General features: G+C 35.4%; 1 protein-coding gene across 2 annotated transcripts in view; it reads right to left on the minus strand.

Annotated features, from left to right (window-relative positions):
- Positions 1-5,393: 5,393 nt before the first annotated feature.
- The window catches only part of PDHX (pyruvate dehydrogenase complex component X), a 76,677-nt gene continuing 64,975 nt past the window's right edge, over positions 5,394-17,095 (minus strand). The window contains exons 9-11 of one of the 2 annotated variants that reach the window (XM_002821885.5): positions 16,602-16,760; positions 8,969-9,033; positions 5,394-6,452 (exon numbers count right to left, since the gene is read on the minus strand). In XM_002821885.5, the coding sequence (XP_002821931.1) occupies positions 6,194-6,452; positions 8,969-9,033; positions 16,602-16,760 (483 nt within the window). In that variant the 3' untranslated portion in view covers positions 5,394-6,193. Of the gene's footprint in view, positions 6,453-8,968; positions 9,034-10,375; positions 16,003-16,601; positions 16,761-17,095 lie in introns of those variants that run through there. The other variant, XM_054524504.1, reaches the window with a different exon arrangement.

The following is a 17,095-nucleotide window of genomic DNA, read 5'->3' on the forward strand; positions in this document are numbered from 1 at the left end:
GATCCCCTTGAGAACAAAACAATGAATGTCAAGATATGTAAAGATGCCTTTGCACACACAGGACACCTTCAAAAAAAGCAGGGGCCAGAGAAGAGGTAGGAGAGTTGAAGAGTTAAAATACATTTTGATTAGACAACAGGTAAGTGTTTATTCCTAATCTTTCTTTAGGACAGATGACTTAACAAAGAATATTTTCTTTGCGAGTAGTAGGGTGTAAATAAAACTTTCTCTGTACAACTAACATGCCATATGAGTAATTTTCCTTTCAACTAAAAGTTTCTAGGCTTTGTGGGAATTAGTTATTGTTGTGATATGTACAGACAGGTATTGAGCCAAGGTCCTGGAAAAATGAACTGATGAATTTATGTATTTGGGTGTTAAACATTTGGTTACTAAAATTAGAGAAACCAGACAAAAAGTGGGGTGGGTTATACTCAGTAATGCAAAAAGCTGGTTCACATGTCACCTAGTCAATGAAGCCATCTTCTCAACTATGCACATGCTTTGATTATAGAATCTGCTGAATTATGTTTGGGCATGTAAATATCACTTATCTATAGTTTAAATTGATTGAGGGTAAAGGCTGTTAGCTATGCACAGCAGATATTCACAACTGTTGAATGCATAATATATTGCAACATTTTACTTTTGTTTTACATTTTGGTAAATGTCTCACCCAGCAAATCAGGTAATTTACTTAAAACAGTGACAGTATTTTCAAAATAATATCTCTAGCTTAGATAGATTTCTACCCACAAAACAGGTCTAATATAGACTGCTATACCTTACTAAGCTATCCTATCATCTGGTATTATTCCCAATTATAAGATTACATTTTATTTCCCAGCCTCAGGTTGGGCTTTGTGCTAGTTATTAATTTACTGTTTCTCAGCTTCAAAATGGTGGACATCCAGTGATGCTTTGACCCTACCTTTTGCCCAGAATAGCAGCCCCAGCTTGGCCTTATCAATACCTTTGCATGGTCTTCTCAACAGACACCAGATACCCCAGGCCGCAGTGGTACCCTGACCCTCAGCATGCCAGCTGAGGCTTACGTGTGCCCTGGATGGTTGCTTCTTCTTCACTGGACAACTATGAACAGATCCAACCTGGCGACCCAATGAACTTCTCCACCATAAACTACTGAATCCTAACTGATTAGACCATGACTGATACAGTAATCAATATAGAAGCCTGAGGCCTCGGAAATGAAAACTATGGTAACCACTTCTGGTCTTAACTTGAACAAGAATCAACCTATTTATTAAAAGTAGCAGCTTCTAGGTCACTTTTTTAATACCTAGAGGCACTAAGCCCTATCAGCTTCTATTTTTCTACTTAGAGGTACAAGTGATGGCACTTAACATTAGTTATTTCAGGTTAAGAGCTGTCCATAATGAAAAAAAACAACAAAAAATCCCTCAGTACTTTCTGCACACTAGAAAGGCACAAAGAGAGCCACTACAGAGAAAATATGAATTAATTTTAAAAGTGGTTAGGTCGTAAACACATTAGCTTTAATACAGAAGAACAGGGCCTCAGGACCTTCAGTTATTATAGGTGGAAAACACTCTTTGCATACAGAACTTTCAGCGGCAGCAGCACAACTTAGAAGGTGTATATTGCAATGCAGTGAGCTTTGGTGCTGCACAGATCTCGGTTCAAACCCCAGTTGCCGTACTTTCGAGCTTTGGCCAATTTACATAATCTCTGAATTTGTATGTGTAATCTCTGAGATTCTATGCGGGAGGTAAATGTTACATCATCCATGATGACTGATAAGTGGCATACACTTCCTGCATATAACTGAGGAAATTAAAAAAGATAAGCAACCAGTACAGTGATTAATTTTCCCCCTTGCTTCCTCATTTTATAGGTAAGAATACTGAGGCACAGAAATAAGGTTTTGCCAAGAGCGCAGTAACTTCTAAAGCTGAAACTAGGCTTAAAATAGTCTTGATTTGCAAACTTGGGACACAAAGTTATGTACAACAACCAGTAGTTCCACTGGGAAGAAGAATAACTTATTAAGTTATGGTATTAAGTACCATCTTATAAGTTCCTGATAAATACCATTCCCCATCAGACTGATGAGCTACTGAGTGCAGTTTATGAGATTAAAAATTTAAATTTAACATCTTACATTTCCATAATACTTTATGCTTTATAAAGTGATATAATCAATGTTATTCCACTTGATCACAAGAGTCTTATCTTTAAAAGGCTCATCTTTTAGTAATAGGAGTAACAATTTCATAAACTCAGAAATTTTAAAATATACATTTTAGGTATTAAAAAAAGCAAATCATGACTAATTAATGATTTTGCTAAAAGTTTCTCAACTTTTAATGAAAACCCGTTTTCCTTAATGGTATATATCATACAACAGAGGTTAAACTGAGAGATTTACAAAACATTCATTTTCCCAGGAAGAAAGCTGCTTGGACTTGTTGCAAAAAAAGCAAAGATACAGATAAAATGTGAAAATAGAATTTATATGATCAAAGAAACAAAAGACTGCTATTAAGAGAGGCTAATAATTTTTCAAAATACATCTGCAAACCTTACAGTTTCAATTAAATGGTGTTTCAATATTACAAGTCTAGACAAACCGTATCCTCCCTCCAACCCTGTTTGCCCCCATCTCCTGAAACCAATGGAGACACACACACATTTTTGTAACATAAAACTAAGTAAAAGGATTTTATAGAAAGACTATTGCCTTTTCCATTCACAAAAAGTTTAAATGTCTACTGAAATACACTATTTGCTGTACATAACTTATTGGAATCTTATTCCTTTTCATATTGGTGAATGTGAGCCATGGAGGACTAGTGTTTTGGATGGGAAATTCTATCACTGTTCCTGCATTATCTGACTGAATACATCTACTCCATATATTCATAAGACACCTCATAGCATGGTAACATGCCAACTTTTACCCATTTCCTCCTTCTTTAAAGACACTGACCTAGTGCAGATCCTAATCAACTTATGCTTTCATTACGGCAAAATCTTCCAGCTCTTTTCTGATGACTGCTATCCTCTCCCTGTTTTGACCTACTGACTTGCACATTATGGCCAGACTGATAAAAGTAAATCTGCACTGTTACTTCCTTCTTCAAAAGTCAGTAAAAGTTTCCCACTAATAGCATCCCATTTAAATTAATGGTTAATTCTTACCAGCCATACACTTGATTCTTTCACTTCTTCACTTCAACCTGAGACAAAGTCCATCATAATGCAGTATGTGTAGGACAAGTTTTCCTTGAAAACTAAGATTTAAGTGCCAATTTAACTTTTCTCCCACACTTTCACTACAATATATTAACTTACAGCACCACCTATCTTTCAATAAAAGCTTAACCAAGAACTAGATTTACATTTAGCATAATGCCCGTAGGCTGGCTGATACAATTTAGTGTAAAATTAAGTCCAAAGTGCAAAATATTTTTTAAAAATCTAAAAATAGAAGTTTCATTCGACACTATATAAAATACACATTAAGAGTATATATAAAGTTCTCAGTAATGTTTAAAACCAAGGAGTCTGGCCAGTCATATACGAATGACTTAAATTTAGCACAAAATAGAATGTAACTAAAAATTGCAATCAGCGAGAAGCAGAGCCAGTTTGACTTATAAATTCTAATATTCATTGATATTTTCACATCCAAGTGTTAACTGGAATGTGCGTTGTCTTTTCCTTAGAAGTATTCCCAATATTTTGGTCATTTTCTCTGTTCAAACAAGAAACAAAAATGAAGACGCAGAAATTTTTTTTATATCCTCTCAGTGTGATACCTATCTATTTTAAATAAATTAGTAGTATAACGTGGAAGGGGCCTGGTAGTGTAGCACACAGTTCAAACCAAGTATACCATACTCCTTTCTCAGTGTTATTCTTTGATCTCAAGCTACAACAAAATTCTTTTTAGAAATGAGAACTTCCTTAATCTAAACCACCTCATCAGTATAGAAATATCAGAGACAATATTTTTGGTCAGAATGAACAAGCACTTGTACCAAAAGCTGAGAAGTCAAACCATGAGAGGCAGGTGATTATATGAAAAGCCTGGCTGTGAGGTCCATGAATTAAAACGTCTTAAATTTATACCGCTATTTCCCTTGTACAGTTCAACTCTCTAAGGCAGGCTGAGTAAATATTATTGCCCATTTCACCTACAGGGAAACAGATGCACTACTGCTTATGTACGTCAGTTCATGAAAAGCAGAACTCTGAGTCAGGCTTATTTATGGCTGCCTCATCATGTTCTGTTCCTCACATATAAAAATTAAAACAAACAACAACAACAACAAAAACAACGGCCTAGCACAGTAGCTCATGCCTGTGTAATCCCAGCACTTTGGGAGGCCAAGGTGGGTCGACTACTTGAGCCCAGGAGTTTGAGACCAGCCTGGGCAACATGGCAAGACCCTGTCTCTAAAAAAAAATAGAAAAATTACCCGGGCATGATGGTGCATGCCTTTAGTCCTCAGCTACTCGGGTGGCTGAGGGAAGAGGATCACTTGAGCCTAGGAGGTCGAGGTTGCAGTGATCTGTGATCACACCACTGCACTACAGCCTGGGCCACAGAGCAAGATTCCATCTCAAGAAAAATAGTAATAATAATAATAATTTCGATTAAAACTGACCTTGGAAATAATGTAACATAAAAATTATTTTGAAAATAGCATTTGGTTATAATCTTCAGTGTAACTGTTAATATGATAAAAGTTTTGAAGACTATTTTTTTTAAATGGCTTGTTAAACTGAGTTGGATAGTTGGATTAAACATTTTCTTAACAATTAATAACACCAGGGTGCTAATTATTTTAGAAGGCTCTTCTATTAGGGTTTACAATTCATCATGTCATACCATACAACTTGTACTATATAGTCTTTCTTCTGTTGATTCATGTCAGCCGACACTAACATAAACCTTTTTGTGACAAGTTAATTAAATTACCATTCATTACCATCCAACTTATAGTTATCTTGACAGTTATAGCAGAGTTGCCAAAAGAGAGAAATAAACTCTTCTAAACTTTATAATAATTAGTGAAAATTTCATATTAGTGGAATAAAAAGGATAGTTCTCATCTGTTTGGCTTCATAAGTCTTCTATTCTCTTTCCAAAGTTTTACATTTCCTATCAGTTACTTTCCTAATGTCATTCTAATTTTAAATTCCTTCTTTCCTCCTGTAGAGCCCTTTTAAAGGTGTTCTAGAAAAACTACTAATCAACTTCAAGGTTTATTGAACTTTTGTGTTTTAACATTTAAAATACAATAGAAATGTTTATATTTTCTCACATTTTACTGCACAATACAAAACTGATTGAAATGCATTAAGAAACAACATTTTGTTTTTAAATAAACACTAACAAAATGTTTGGCAAGAGATAACACAATTTATTTAAATATATTCCGACTCAAGATGAAGGCAAGCGGTTTACCTAGAAAGGTTTACATATTTTAGCTATAGTTTTTCATTGAACCATTTTTTTGAAATGTCATTCTTTTCATTCATGCTTCTTTTGTCCTCTCTCTTTAGAGGTTCACAGTGTTATATAAGTGAAAAACAAGACAGATAGAAACCACCCTAAATATATGGCTTTATGTACATAAAAAATTCAATAATGTTGCCATAACCCCTAATACAGTGTGATCCTTATTTATTTATTATCCAGAATAAACTTCTGTACATATTAAATTCTTCAAGTATATCTAGAGCAGTGCTTGTAAAAGTGAGGTCCCACTGCTAAGTTAATGGCCATCTCTTTGAAGATCACTTCTACCTTCAACACAATTATGGTAGAGTTCTAATAGTTTTTTTAATTTTACATGTATCATACATTCTCAAATATTCCAAAATGCTCAAATAAGCCAAACATATAATTTGATTTACATCTAGTTTAATATTCTCTTTATACAGCACCAGAGGTTAAAAATGGATCTGAGTAACCAAATATTCTCTTTCCTTTATTAGTTAGAGTTTATCATCATTTATTTCTATAACATTAAACCCAAATTGAAGATGAAGACACCCTGGATCAAATGCTTTCACCTTAAATAAATAAACATTTCATCTACTTCATACTTAAATATCAAGTTGTTTTCCTATAACATACGTTTCTTGGTAACAACTACTGAATCAACTGAGCTGAACACCAACTTCTTATCTTTGAGGACTAGGCAAGTCGGATAGGATTCTCTAGGTTTGCTTTAAAACTTTTAAGAAACCTGGTTGCCAGTTCGTCATCTACCACTCGACTGTCACTTGACATTGTGACTGTTATGAGCTGGCGCTGCTGCAGTTTGGCATTTCCCTCTTCATCCTCAGTGAGCTTCAGCACAGGTCGGAACCTCCCAACCGCCAAAATGCAGGCCTGAGGAGGGTTAATCACTGCAGTAAATTCGTCGATGCCAAACATCCCCAAGTTGGAAATACTAGGGGGAAAAGAAAAAGCTCTGAAGGAGGCATGTCCTTAATCAAAGTCCCCTTTCCGTGAAGCACATATTTTATATATTTTACTAGGCAGTGTAGTAAGGCAAGAAAAAATATATGAGTAATGAAAAAAGGAAACATTATTTACAAATAAATTAATTGTGTACACAGGAAAAATAAGACTATAGATAACTAGTAAAATTAATAAGTAAATTTAGTTAAGTCATCAGTTAGGTCAACAATCCATTTTATATCGAGTCATGTCCCACATAACGAAGGATCACATATAAACGGTGGTCTTATAAGATTATAATGGAGCTCAGGAATTTCTGTTGCCTAGTGGCATCATAGCTGTCATAACATCATATTGCAATTACTTTATTTTAAAAATAAATTTAGTGTAGCCTAAGTGTACAGTGTTTATAAAGTCTACAGTAGTGTATAGTGATGTCCTAAGCCTTCACTCATTCACTGATTCTTCCAGAGCAACTTCTAGTCTTGCAAGCTCCATTCATGGTAAGTGCCCTAAACAGGTGTACCATGTTTTACTTTTTACATTTTTACTGTACATTTTAAAAATGTTTATATATGTTTAGATACCCAAATACTCATCATTGTGTCACAACTGCTTACGGTATTCAGTAGAGTAACATGCTGTATAGGTTTGTAGTCTAGGAGCAACTGGCTATATCATACAGCTAAGGTGTGTAGCAGCATGTACCATTTAGGTTTGCGTAAGTATACTCCATGATGTTTGCATGATGAAACTGCCTAACAATGCATTTCTCATATCCCCATCATAAAGTGGCACATGACTCTACATACAAGTTGCTATAATTAGAAAATAAAAATTTAAAACAATACCATTTATAATAGTATCAAAAAACAAATACCAAAGAATAAATCTAATGAAACATATACAAGACCTCTACACAGAAAATTATAAAACATAACTGAAAGAAATCAAATAACTGAATACACAATGGTTTCTACCATATTCACAGGTTAGAAGACTGAATACTGTAAGGATGTCAACTCTCAAATCATCAAAAGACTTAATGCAATCCCAATCAAGATACCAGCAAGGGGTGTGTGTGTGTGTGTGTGAAAAATGGCAGGTGTGTGTGTGTGTGTGAAAAATGGCAAATCAATTTTACAATTTATTTGGAAATATGAAAAGCCAGAAGACAATCTTGAGGGTGAACAAAATTGGAAGACTTCATTACCAGCTATCAAGAGTTGTAGCTTGGTGGTAGTAAACAAAGGATAGACAAACAGGCCAGTGGAAAAAAATAGCACAGAACCAGACCAACACATATATAATCACCTTTTCAATGCTATGAAAAAGGAGAAATCAATATTCAACACATGATGCTGGGTAAATTTAGTATCCACATGGGGAAAAAAGAGAACTTTAAACTTCACATTATATACAAAACCCAATTTCAGTTGAATTGTGATCTACATGTGAAAAGTAACGTAAATGCTTTTAGAAGATAACACAGAAGAGTAACTTCATGACTCTGAGATAGGCAAAAATTCCTAACAGAAAACGAACAGTACCAACTACAAAGAAAAATACTGATAAACAGGAATTCATTACAACTCAGAACTTCTGTTCATTTAAAAAAATCACCGAGAGAGTCCCAAAGGCAAGTCACAGAGTGTGAAAGCTATTTGAAACAACATATATCCTACAAAGGTCTGTGTATCCGGAAATAAGAACTATACATCATTTTTTTAAATGGACACCAGATTGCAATGGGTACTTTATCTCATGAATTACCAGATACCCAAAAGGCTGATGAGTGAAAAGTACTCAACATCACTAATTTGCATTTCCCTACAAAGAGTACCACTACACACCCCAAGAATTGTTAAAATTTAAAACCTAACATTATTAAACACTGGCAAGAATGTGGAGCAATGAGAATTCTCAGGACTGTTGGTGGAGGTGTAAATTTGTATAACCATTTGGAAAATTGTTTGGTAGTAGCTGCTAAAGCTTCTAACTTAGGAATTCTACTTTTAGGTCTATACAACAAAAAATGTACATACATTCACTATAAGACACTAATAAGAATGTTCATAGCACCATAATTTGTAACAGCCGCGAACTGGAAGCAACACAAATGCCTATCAACAGTAAAATGAATTCTGGTATATTTATACAATAGAATATTATATGCTGCAATAAAAAATAAGTGGTTGTTTCACATAGCAATATAATATTACAGACATTAATATTCGGGGGGTCAGATACTAAAGAATACATATTTATCATTCCATGTTAGTCAATGTCCAACGAACGTTTAGTTCAACACTAATAGGTTCCTATTAGCTTTAATATGAAAGCCTGACTAGTCTGAAGAATATTTGCAGATATTCTATTGTCTAAATAAAGTATTTTTAGCTTAAATTTTAAAAAATATTTCAGATAAATGAAAGGCTGACAGGGACTTTATAAGTCTTAATCTATCTGTTTGATGCTATGGATAATTAAGAGTTTAAATTTTACCTAAAAGATCCTCCTTGGTATTCTTCAGGCAACAATTTTCCATCTCTTGCTTTCTTTGATAGAGCCTGAGAAAAATACAAACAGAATAGGACAACCAACAAAATGTTATACAGTTGATCTTGTCACTTGAAATATTTGTACATCATATACTCTCATCTCTGATACGCCTTGATTTGATTTTATGTTACCTATATAAAAATAATTTTCTCTAATTATAAGAACAAACAAGAGCACAGATAATTCAAGAAACTAAAGCTGTTAATCAAAACTCTAGAAAAATCACTTCCTTTAACAATTTTTCAAATATGGGAATTACCCTGTGTACCATTAATTACTATGCAGAATGCTTTAGAGTTTCCTATATGCACAATGAAATTTTCTATTTTGCCTATAAAACTTTAACAAGAATCCATTCTGATCAATCTAGTGTCTTTTAGTTTTTTTTTTTTTTTTTTTTTGAGAAGGAGTCTCACTCTGTCGCCCTGGCTGGAGTGCAGTGGCGTGATTATGGCCTACCGCAACCTCCATTTTCCAGGTTCAAGCAATTCTCTTGCCTCAGCCTCCTGAGTAGCTGAGATTTCAGGTACCCACCACCATGCCCAGCTAATTTTTTATATTTTTAGTAGAGACGGGGTTTCACCATGTTGGTCAGACTGGTCTCCAACTCCTGACCTCAAGTGATCCACCCACCTCGGCCTCCCAAAGTGGTGGGATTACAGGTATAAACCACCATGCCTAGCCAATCTGTGTGTTTTAAATAAATTATCCAATGGCAACCAAAGTAGTATACCCACAATCCCACAACCAACATTCCGTTTTTATCTTTCAGAGTTTGCTTCATCTTTATCCACAATCTCACAATGGTTATAAAAAATAAATTTTATATTTAATTGTTCAATATTATATGTATCTTCTGTATTGTCAGCCTTCAGAAATGATTTTTTAATGTCTGTTCCTAAAGACTGCATCTGCCTAATTTACTTGGTTACTTCCCAGTGTTATAATTTGGTTCACGGTTTCTTCTGAATTATTTCAGGTAAATTTTCAGAAGTGGAATTATAGTGCCCTAGAGAATAGACTTGTTTTGGTTCTTGATCCTATAGCTAAATCATTTCCTGAATGAGCTAGTCCAATTTACACTGCCACAAGGAATATACGGATGTACTTGATTCATATCACTCTTGACCATATCGATTTCTAAAAATCTTACAGAAGACAAGACAGATGACACATTAGTTAAATTTTCCTCTCACTTGTACTTGGAATTAACCACATTTCTGTTAATTTTTATTTTTCAGTGCTTAAAAGCAAGGGAACAGAGGTTGAGTCATCATATATAAAAAATTAATAATGAATTAACTTAAGAGGAAGGGTACAGAAAAATGAGGTCACTGTCATTTGGGTAGATAAAATAAACATGGAGTTTACTTAATATTTTGTATTACATAGGCAACATAGGCACTATTACAATCACATTTGATAACTAACTTTAATTCACAGATTATTTAATTTTTAAAAATTGAAGGTCTTTAAAAATATCAAAAATCTAAAAACACATTACTGTTACTGACTGCCAACAGAAACAATTACAGGTGTATGCTATTTGGATGTGGTTATTTATAAAACTATTTGGATTCAAAGTAAAAAATGAGATGAATTTTGACTTAATACAGTTCTTGGAATAACGGGAGAGAGAATAATCTACAAAAGCATTTTTCCTCCCTTAAGCAATGTAATTGTTCACATGATTTGAAAAGACACATATATGAACTCTGAAAGGCATTTTTTAAAGGCAGATGATCTCAACATATCCCGATGAATTACTACACAATTACTACAAATGAAAAAAATTCATTTTAATAACTAGATTGCAAGCACACATACTAAAAACAACAACTCTGTAGATCCTAAATACATCAACAGGAAATTCCTGTCAGTGAACTCTAGTAAGAGTCTGAAATAATTATGGAGTCTAAGAAGGATCGTTGGTTTTATAAATTTGTAATCATCACTGGGATCTCCTGGCAATGTAGACTCAAAATCAAAGTACATGTTACCTGAAGCATCCAGCTGAAAGAATAAAAAATGACCACTAAATATTTCTACAATACATCAAATGCTTTGCTAATTCATTAAAAAAAATTTACTGGGTACTTATAAGGTAAACTTTGCCTCTGCCTTTTAATACTGTTATAAGTAATGAAGAATTAAGAATAACATGGGATCCAAGGTGTGTTACTACATTACTTTAGTCAAGGAATACCAACTTGAACTTGGCTGGGGTATGCCTACAGCCCCCACACTGGCATCCTTGGGATTACAGAGGGTCAAGATGTAAATGCGTAGTACAGATGTTCTTAACCTGGGGTTCATGGATGAATCTGCAGAGAGCCACAAACTCTTGAAAAATTAATTTCAATGAAACAGGTTTTACTGAAATTTGTTTTAAAATAAATTCACCAAGCAACTACTGTATCCCAAGCACTCTTCTAGAATTAGATAAATGGCAATCGACAGTGAACATCAGACAGTAGGGAACACAGAAGGGTGAACAAATAAATAAACAAGGTAATTTCAAAGACTAATAAACCATATGAAGACAATAAAACAGGGTAATGAGATAAAGAGTGTTAGGAAACTGTTTCAGCTATGGAAGCTGCAGAAAGCCTAAGAAATTAGCAACTGAACTGAGAAACCAATGATGAAAAAGAGCCAGCCAAGTGACGATCACAGGGAAGTGTGTACTGGATAGTATGTCTCTTAGTGAGAAGCCAGAGCTCAACCTGTCCATGATCCCACAGTCTTTTCAAAAAGACTACTCCTGCCTCACCAGGTAGAGAGCCTTGGTTTCTTTGCTGCAGGTTCTTTTATCCACTGCCTACTTGCTAAGACCACAACCTCACATTCCTCGGGGAATCTTCACTGTTCTTTGGCAGAGTACTCTCCCGTTTGACTCAGGTCTCTTCTTTCTTAACCCTTTTTTTCTCCCAGTTGCATACAGTAGTCCCCCCTTATCTGCAGGGGATACCTCAAAGACCCACAGTAGGTGCCTGAAATGGCAGATAGTACTGAACTCTATACATACAGTCATGTGCTGCATAACGACACTTAAAGACATAAATATATGACAGTGGTCCCATAAGAGTACAATGGAGCTGAAAAATTCCTATCACACAAATACATACCACTGTAGCACTATTTCCTTATACTCTTCAGTACAGTAATAGGCTGTATTGCAGGTTTGTACCATACAAAGCCTAGGCGTGTAACAGGCTATCCCATCCAGGTTTGTCTAAGTACACTCTATGGTGTTCACACAATGACAAAATCACCTAACCGTGCATTTCTCAGAATGCATCCCTGCCGTGATGCATGACTGTACTATTTTTTCCTACCCATACACAATTATGATAAGGTTTAATTTAAAAATTAAGCACAGTAAGAGATTAACAATAATAATAAAACAGAACAATTATGACTGTAAAAATCATGTGAATGTGGTCTCTCTCAAAATATCTTGTACAGTACTCATCTATTTTCAACTGTGGTTGACCATGGGTAACTGAAACCATGCAAAGTGAAACCTTGGATAAGAGAGAACTACAATATCTCAAATTCCAAACCAAAAGATTGGTCTTACAGACACAGAAAACCAATGATTGTACTCCTTTTCTTCCACCTGGTGAATCAACTAATTATGGTGCATTTGGTATAACTGTTGAGTCCTTAGCTATTCTTCTTGTTAATTTCTGAAAATCCAGGAGCTGCTTCTCAAGTTTTTTTTTTTTTTTTTTTTTGAGAGAAAACATTACTGATTCCAGAAGGCTGATAACCTGACCTCTATAGTCATACAGTAGTTATGTAACTAGTATGTGAGAAGCAGCAAAGCTGAGTGGTTGGGAGGAGGCTCTAGTCTACAGTCTGATTGGGTTCAGATGCTGGCTACATCACTTAATAAGATTTGGGGCAAATTATTTAACCTCTCTTTTTTCCCATCAGTTGCTTCATCAACCATATCAAATTATTATCTTGTACTTGATAGGGTGGTTTTAAAGAGGATTAATATATATAAGAGGCTTACAGCAAAAACTGGTACAAAGTATGCCCGCTGCTATTATTGTTAGAGTTGTTAAAACTGTTAAACTGTACAAATACTTCTAGAACTTGCATGTCTTTAAACAAGAGGATTACAAATACTATATTCATATATGAATTAGTTTTTTCTCTCTGGTCGGAGCAGATTTTACTCTGGAATTAAAATCATTCTAAATTTTATCTGTTTAAATACATAAACATTCTACTTTTTTAATAAGCCATAGTACAAGGCTTGATGTAGAAATATTGACAAGACTCAAACTGTATAAAATGGCCCTATTCCATAAATAGAACATTTACTGTCTACCCTTTTTGGGGGATGCGGTAAAATATAACCACATTAAAGCACAGGACAGAAAACGCATTTATTACCAAAGGTGACCCACTACTATACTTGGACACTCAGGCAGATGCTGTTTTTTGCACAGTAAAGCTGAATTCAATATAATCTTGCTTAACTTGGAATTGAGTCAAAACCTGTATTGGATGTGAAGAACACATACACACACACACACACACACTCAGGGTTTCTACTTGGTGCATACATATTTTTAATGCCTATTCGTCCACAGCAGCTAAATGAACATATCTCTATAGAGCCTATCTAAAATATTTAGTTTTTAAGCCACCGTTTAAACAATCCAACATTTAAGTTTTTAAAATAATCATGCTTACAAGATAAACCACTTCAACAAAAAACTAATTTTGCAGGAGCTCAGATCTCTCTCTCTTACACATACACACACACACATATACTTTCTTTCTCTTTCTCTTTCTCTCTCTCTCTCCTGTAAACTACAGAACTATTATGCTAAATAAGCCATGCAAGGTGCCTGTTTCTCATGAGAGGCCTCAGTGTGCTTCAATGTCCCCTTATTTTTTCCGAGTACAACCAAAGGTTATTATATTCATCAGGTTGTTATGCTCTGTACCATGTGACACACTGGCCTGGCATGACAGACCTGCTCAGCAAGAGTACTTCATACAAGAAAGTACTACTTGGGGACCAAACCAAACCCTCCTTTTTGGTAACTGCGGGAGAAAAAGACAAAGGGGAGGTAAGGAAGTGAATGGTTAGACAGGAAAAAAGAAAGGTAAACAGTAAAACCAAGGAGAGAGGTGGTATAATAGAAAACTCATTAAGCAGTGGCTCTAGAATCAAACTGCCTGGGTTAACTAGTCCTCATTGCCACTGCTTTCTAGCTGTATTGCCTCGGGCAAATTTATCAAAGTTGCTAAAACTCAATCTCCTCAATTTCATGGAGAAGTTAAGGTTCCAACTGTACTGGGTTAATAGGATTAAATGAAGCGCTTAGCCCAGTGACTGGCATAGTGTAAGAACAAGAGTGAAGACAGCAGGGTGGGAAAGAGAAGCAGGTAGAATGAGAAGCTAACAGGGGCAGCCAGAGCTCAGCAAACCCTGAGTCCCTGCTGGGGGTTACAGGAAATGCTCAAGGCCCACCAGAGACCACTACACTCCAAAGCGGTATGACTGCCCTTCCCGTTACTGTGAGGCCCAACTGACAGGCTGGTGAGACTGCCTCCTTACCTCTTAAACTTAGAGTCTTCAGGATGCAAGGAATAGAGAAAGCTAATATAACTACTTAAGAGTTACGTATTATAGCAGTAAATTTGGTAAATTGCTCAGAATCAAGGAAATCTTCCTATAATGGTTAATTTTTAAAATTTAATGTATATAAAAATAAGGAAATTCTAGCTCTACAATAAAGTTCCGTAACATTATAATAGTACTTTATATTTTACAGGTTGTTTCAACACTTAATCTCACTTAACCTTCACAAAAACACAGACACAAGTATTCTCATTGTCGCTGAAAACCCTTAATAAACACAAGGAACATACTATATCTCAGTAAACCAATCTCTATTACTTTGACTTTTGAACTGACCAAATAAATGCTATCTTTCTTTTTTTCTTTTTTTTTTTTTTTTTTTTTTGAGATACAGTGTCTTGCTCTGTCATCCAGGCTGGAGTACAATGGCACGATCTCAGCTCACTGTAACCTCTGCCTCCCAGGTTCAAGCAATTCTCATGCCTCCACCACGCGAATAGTTGAGATAACAGGTGTGTGCCACCATGCCCAGCTAATTTTTGTATTTTTAGTAGAGATGGGGTTTCACCATGTTGGCCAGGCTGGTCTCAAATTACTGACCTCAAGTGATCTGCCTGACACAGCCTCCCAAAGTGCTGGGATTACAGGCATGAGCCACCATGTGCAGCCTCATTTTTCAATTAACAATTGCATTTTTATCGCTCAAACACCTTCTGCAAATCTTTTCAAAGAGGACTGAAGAAAGACCTAAAAATACTGATTCTAGTAGGTTCACCTTTAATTATATCGACCTCTAAAATTCCAAGTAAACTCAGTATTTATGGGTATGCTTTTAAAACCAGATTAAGTTGCACATATTTCTTTTGAGCAAGAAGGTCTACACATTTATGTACTGTCAGCTCCCCAAAGAAGTCTTACGTTCTACCTCTTATCTCCCTTATAAATATACAAATTGTTCTACCACTATACATACAACAGGTCCTTGGCAAATGGAAAGATAATCACTTACCCAAATGAATCAGAAATTTTCAATGCAATCACTTTAAGACTTGTGATACTTCTGTCAAAAAATACCCTTGGAAATTACTGAGGCTGTCAAAGCTGCCCTACTGCCTGTGTTCTTGCCTATTTAACGTACTATTTTTTGGTGAAATAAGATTCCTACACGTTGGAGTTACAAAAACTGCTTTTCAAGAAATCCTGAAAAAATAAAGTAACTTTGCCTCTGGAACATTACGTCCATTTCTTTTTTGAGATGGAGTCCCATTCTGTTGCCAGGCTGGAGTACGGTGGCACAATCTCGGCTCACTGCAACCTCTGCCTCCTGGTGGTTCAAGTGATTCTTGTTCCTCAGCCTCCCGAGTAGCTGGAATTACAGGCACGCGCCACCACACTCAGCTAATTTTCGTATTTTTAGTAGAGATGGGGTTACACCACGTTGGCCAGGTTGGTCTCAATCTCCTGACCTCGGGATCCACCCACCTCAGCCTCCCAAAGTGCTGGCATTACAGGCGTGAGACATCGTGCCTGGCCGCTAAGTTCTTTTAATGGTCTCAATTTTAAAGAAGAAGTAAATACACTTTAAGAATAAAATGTTATTAATATTGAGGTCCATAGAAATATAGTTTCAGCTTAACTTCAACTTTAAAACCTACCTGATAGAGCATCTTTATGGTTGAATTCTGGACTTTGGAAAATAAAGCTTGTCTTTAGCATGAAGTTGTTCCCTAATTCATTTATAGGTTATCTCTTAATTTTTGAATATTAGATTTTCTTACAATGGGTCATACTTGGATAAAAACTTTAAAAACCTATATATATGTGACAATCACTTGATGAAATAACTCTCCCCTTCACACATACAAAAATCACAGTCTGACTAGATTACGTCACGACTTTATCAGAAAGTAATTATCCAGAAGTATATGCTAACATTTTGAAAGCACACTCTTTCTTAAGACATACCTTTACAGAGTCAGCAATTTCTTGGATACCCTTAGCAGCAGCATCTTTTATGATTGGTGTAAGTAAGCCTTTATCTGTTGCCACAGCCACTGAAATGTCAATAAATGGCAGTTGCTTTGGGCCCTCTCCATCCCAGCTTACATTAACATCTGGCATTTGCTAGAAATAGAAAAAAAAATGTTACTAAAAAAGCAGCTTTAGACCAAGGCAGTTACAGAAAAATAAAATCATTGTGCATTTTCCAAAGTGAACATAGCTAGATAAGAGGAAATAAATAAAAATTTGGTTTGAAAAAATGGTTTGGAGTTCTGTGTCAATTATCTTTTATGTTTGCCAAGAATAATTAAACATACCACCTTTTTGAAGCAAGTTTGAAGAAATTCTGATGAGGTACATGTTTTGATCTCTTTATATCATGGTGGGGAGAAAAGGGCTTTCTTTCCTGATTGCAAGGTTATTTAATGTCTGTTGTACTTCCTACCTCATATGATAAC

Source organism: Pongo abelii, chromosome 9 (assembly GCF_028885655.2).
Source record: "Pongo abelii isolate AG06213 chromosome 9, NHGRI_mPonAbe1-v2.0_pri, whole genome shotgun sequence".
Lineage (NCBI taxonomy): Eukaryota > Metazoa > Chordata > Mammalia > Primates > Hominidae > Pongo > Pongo abelii.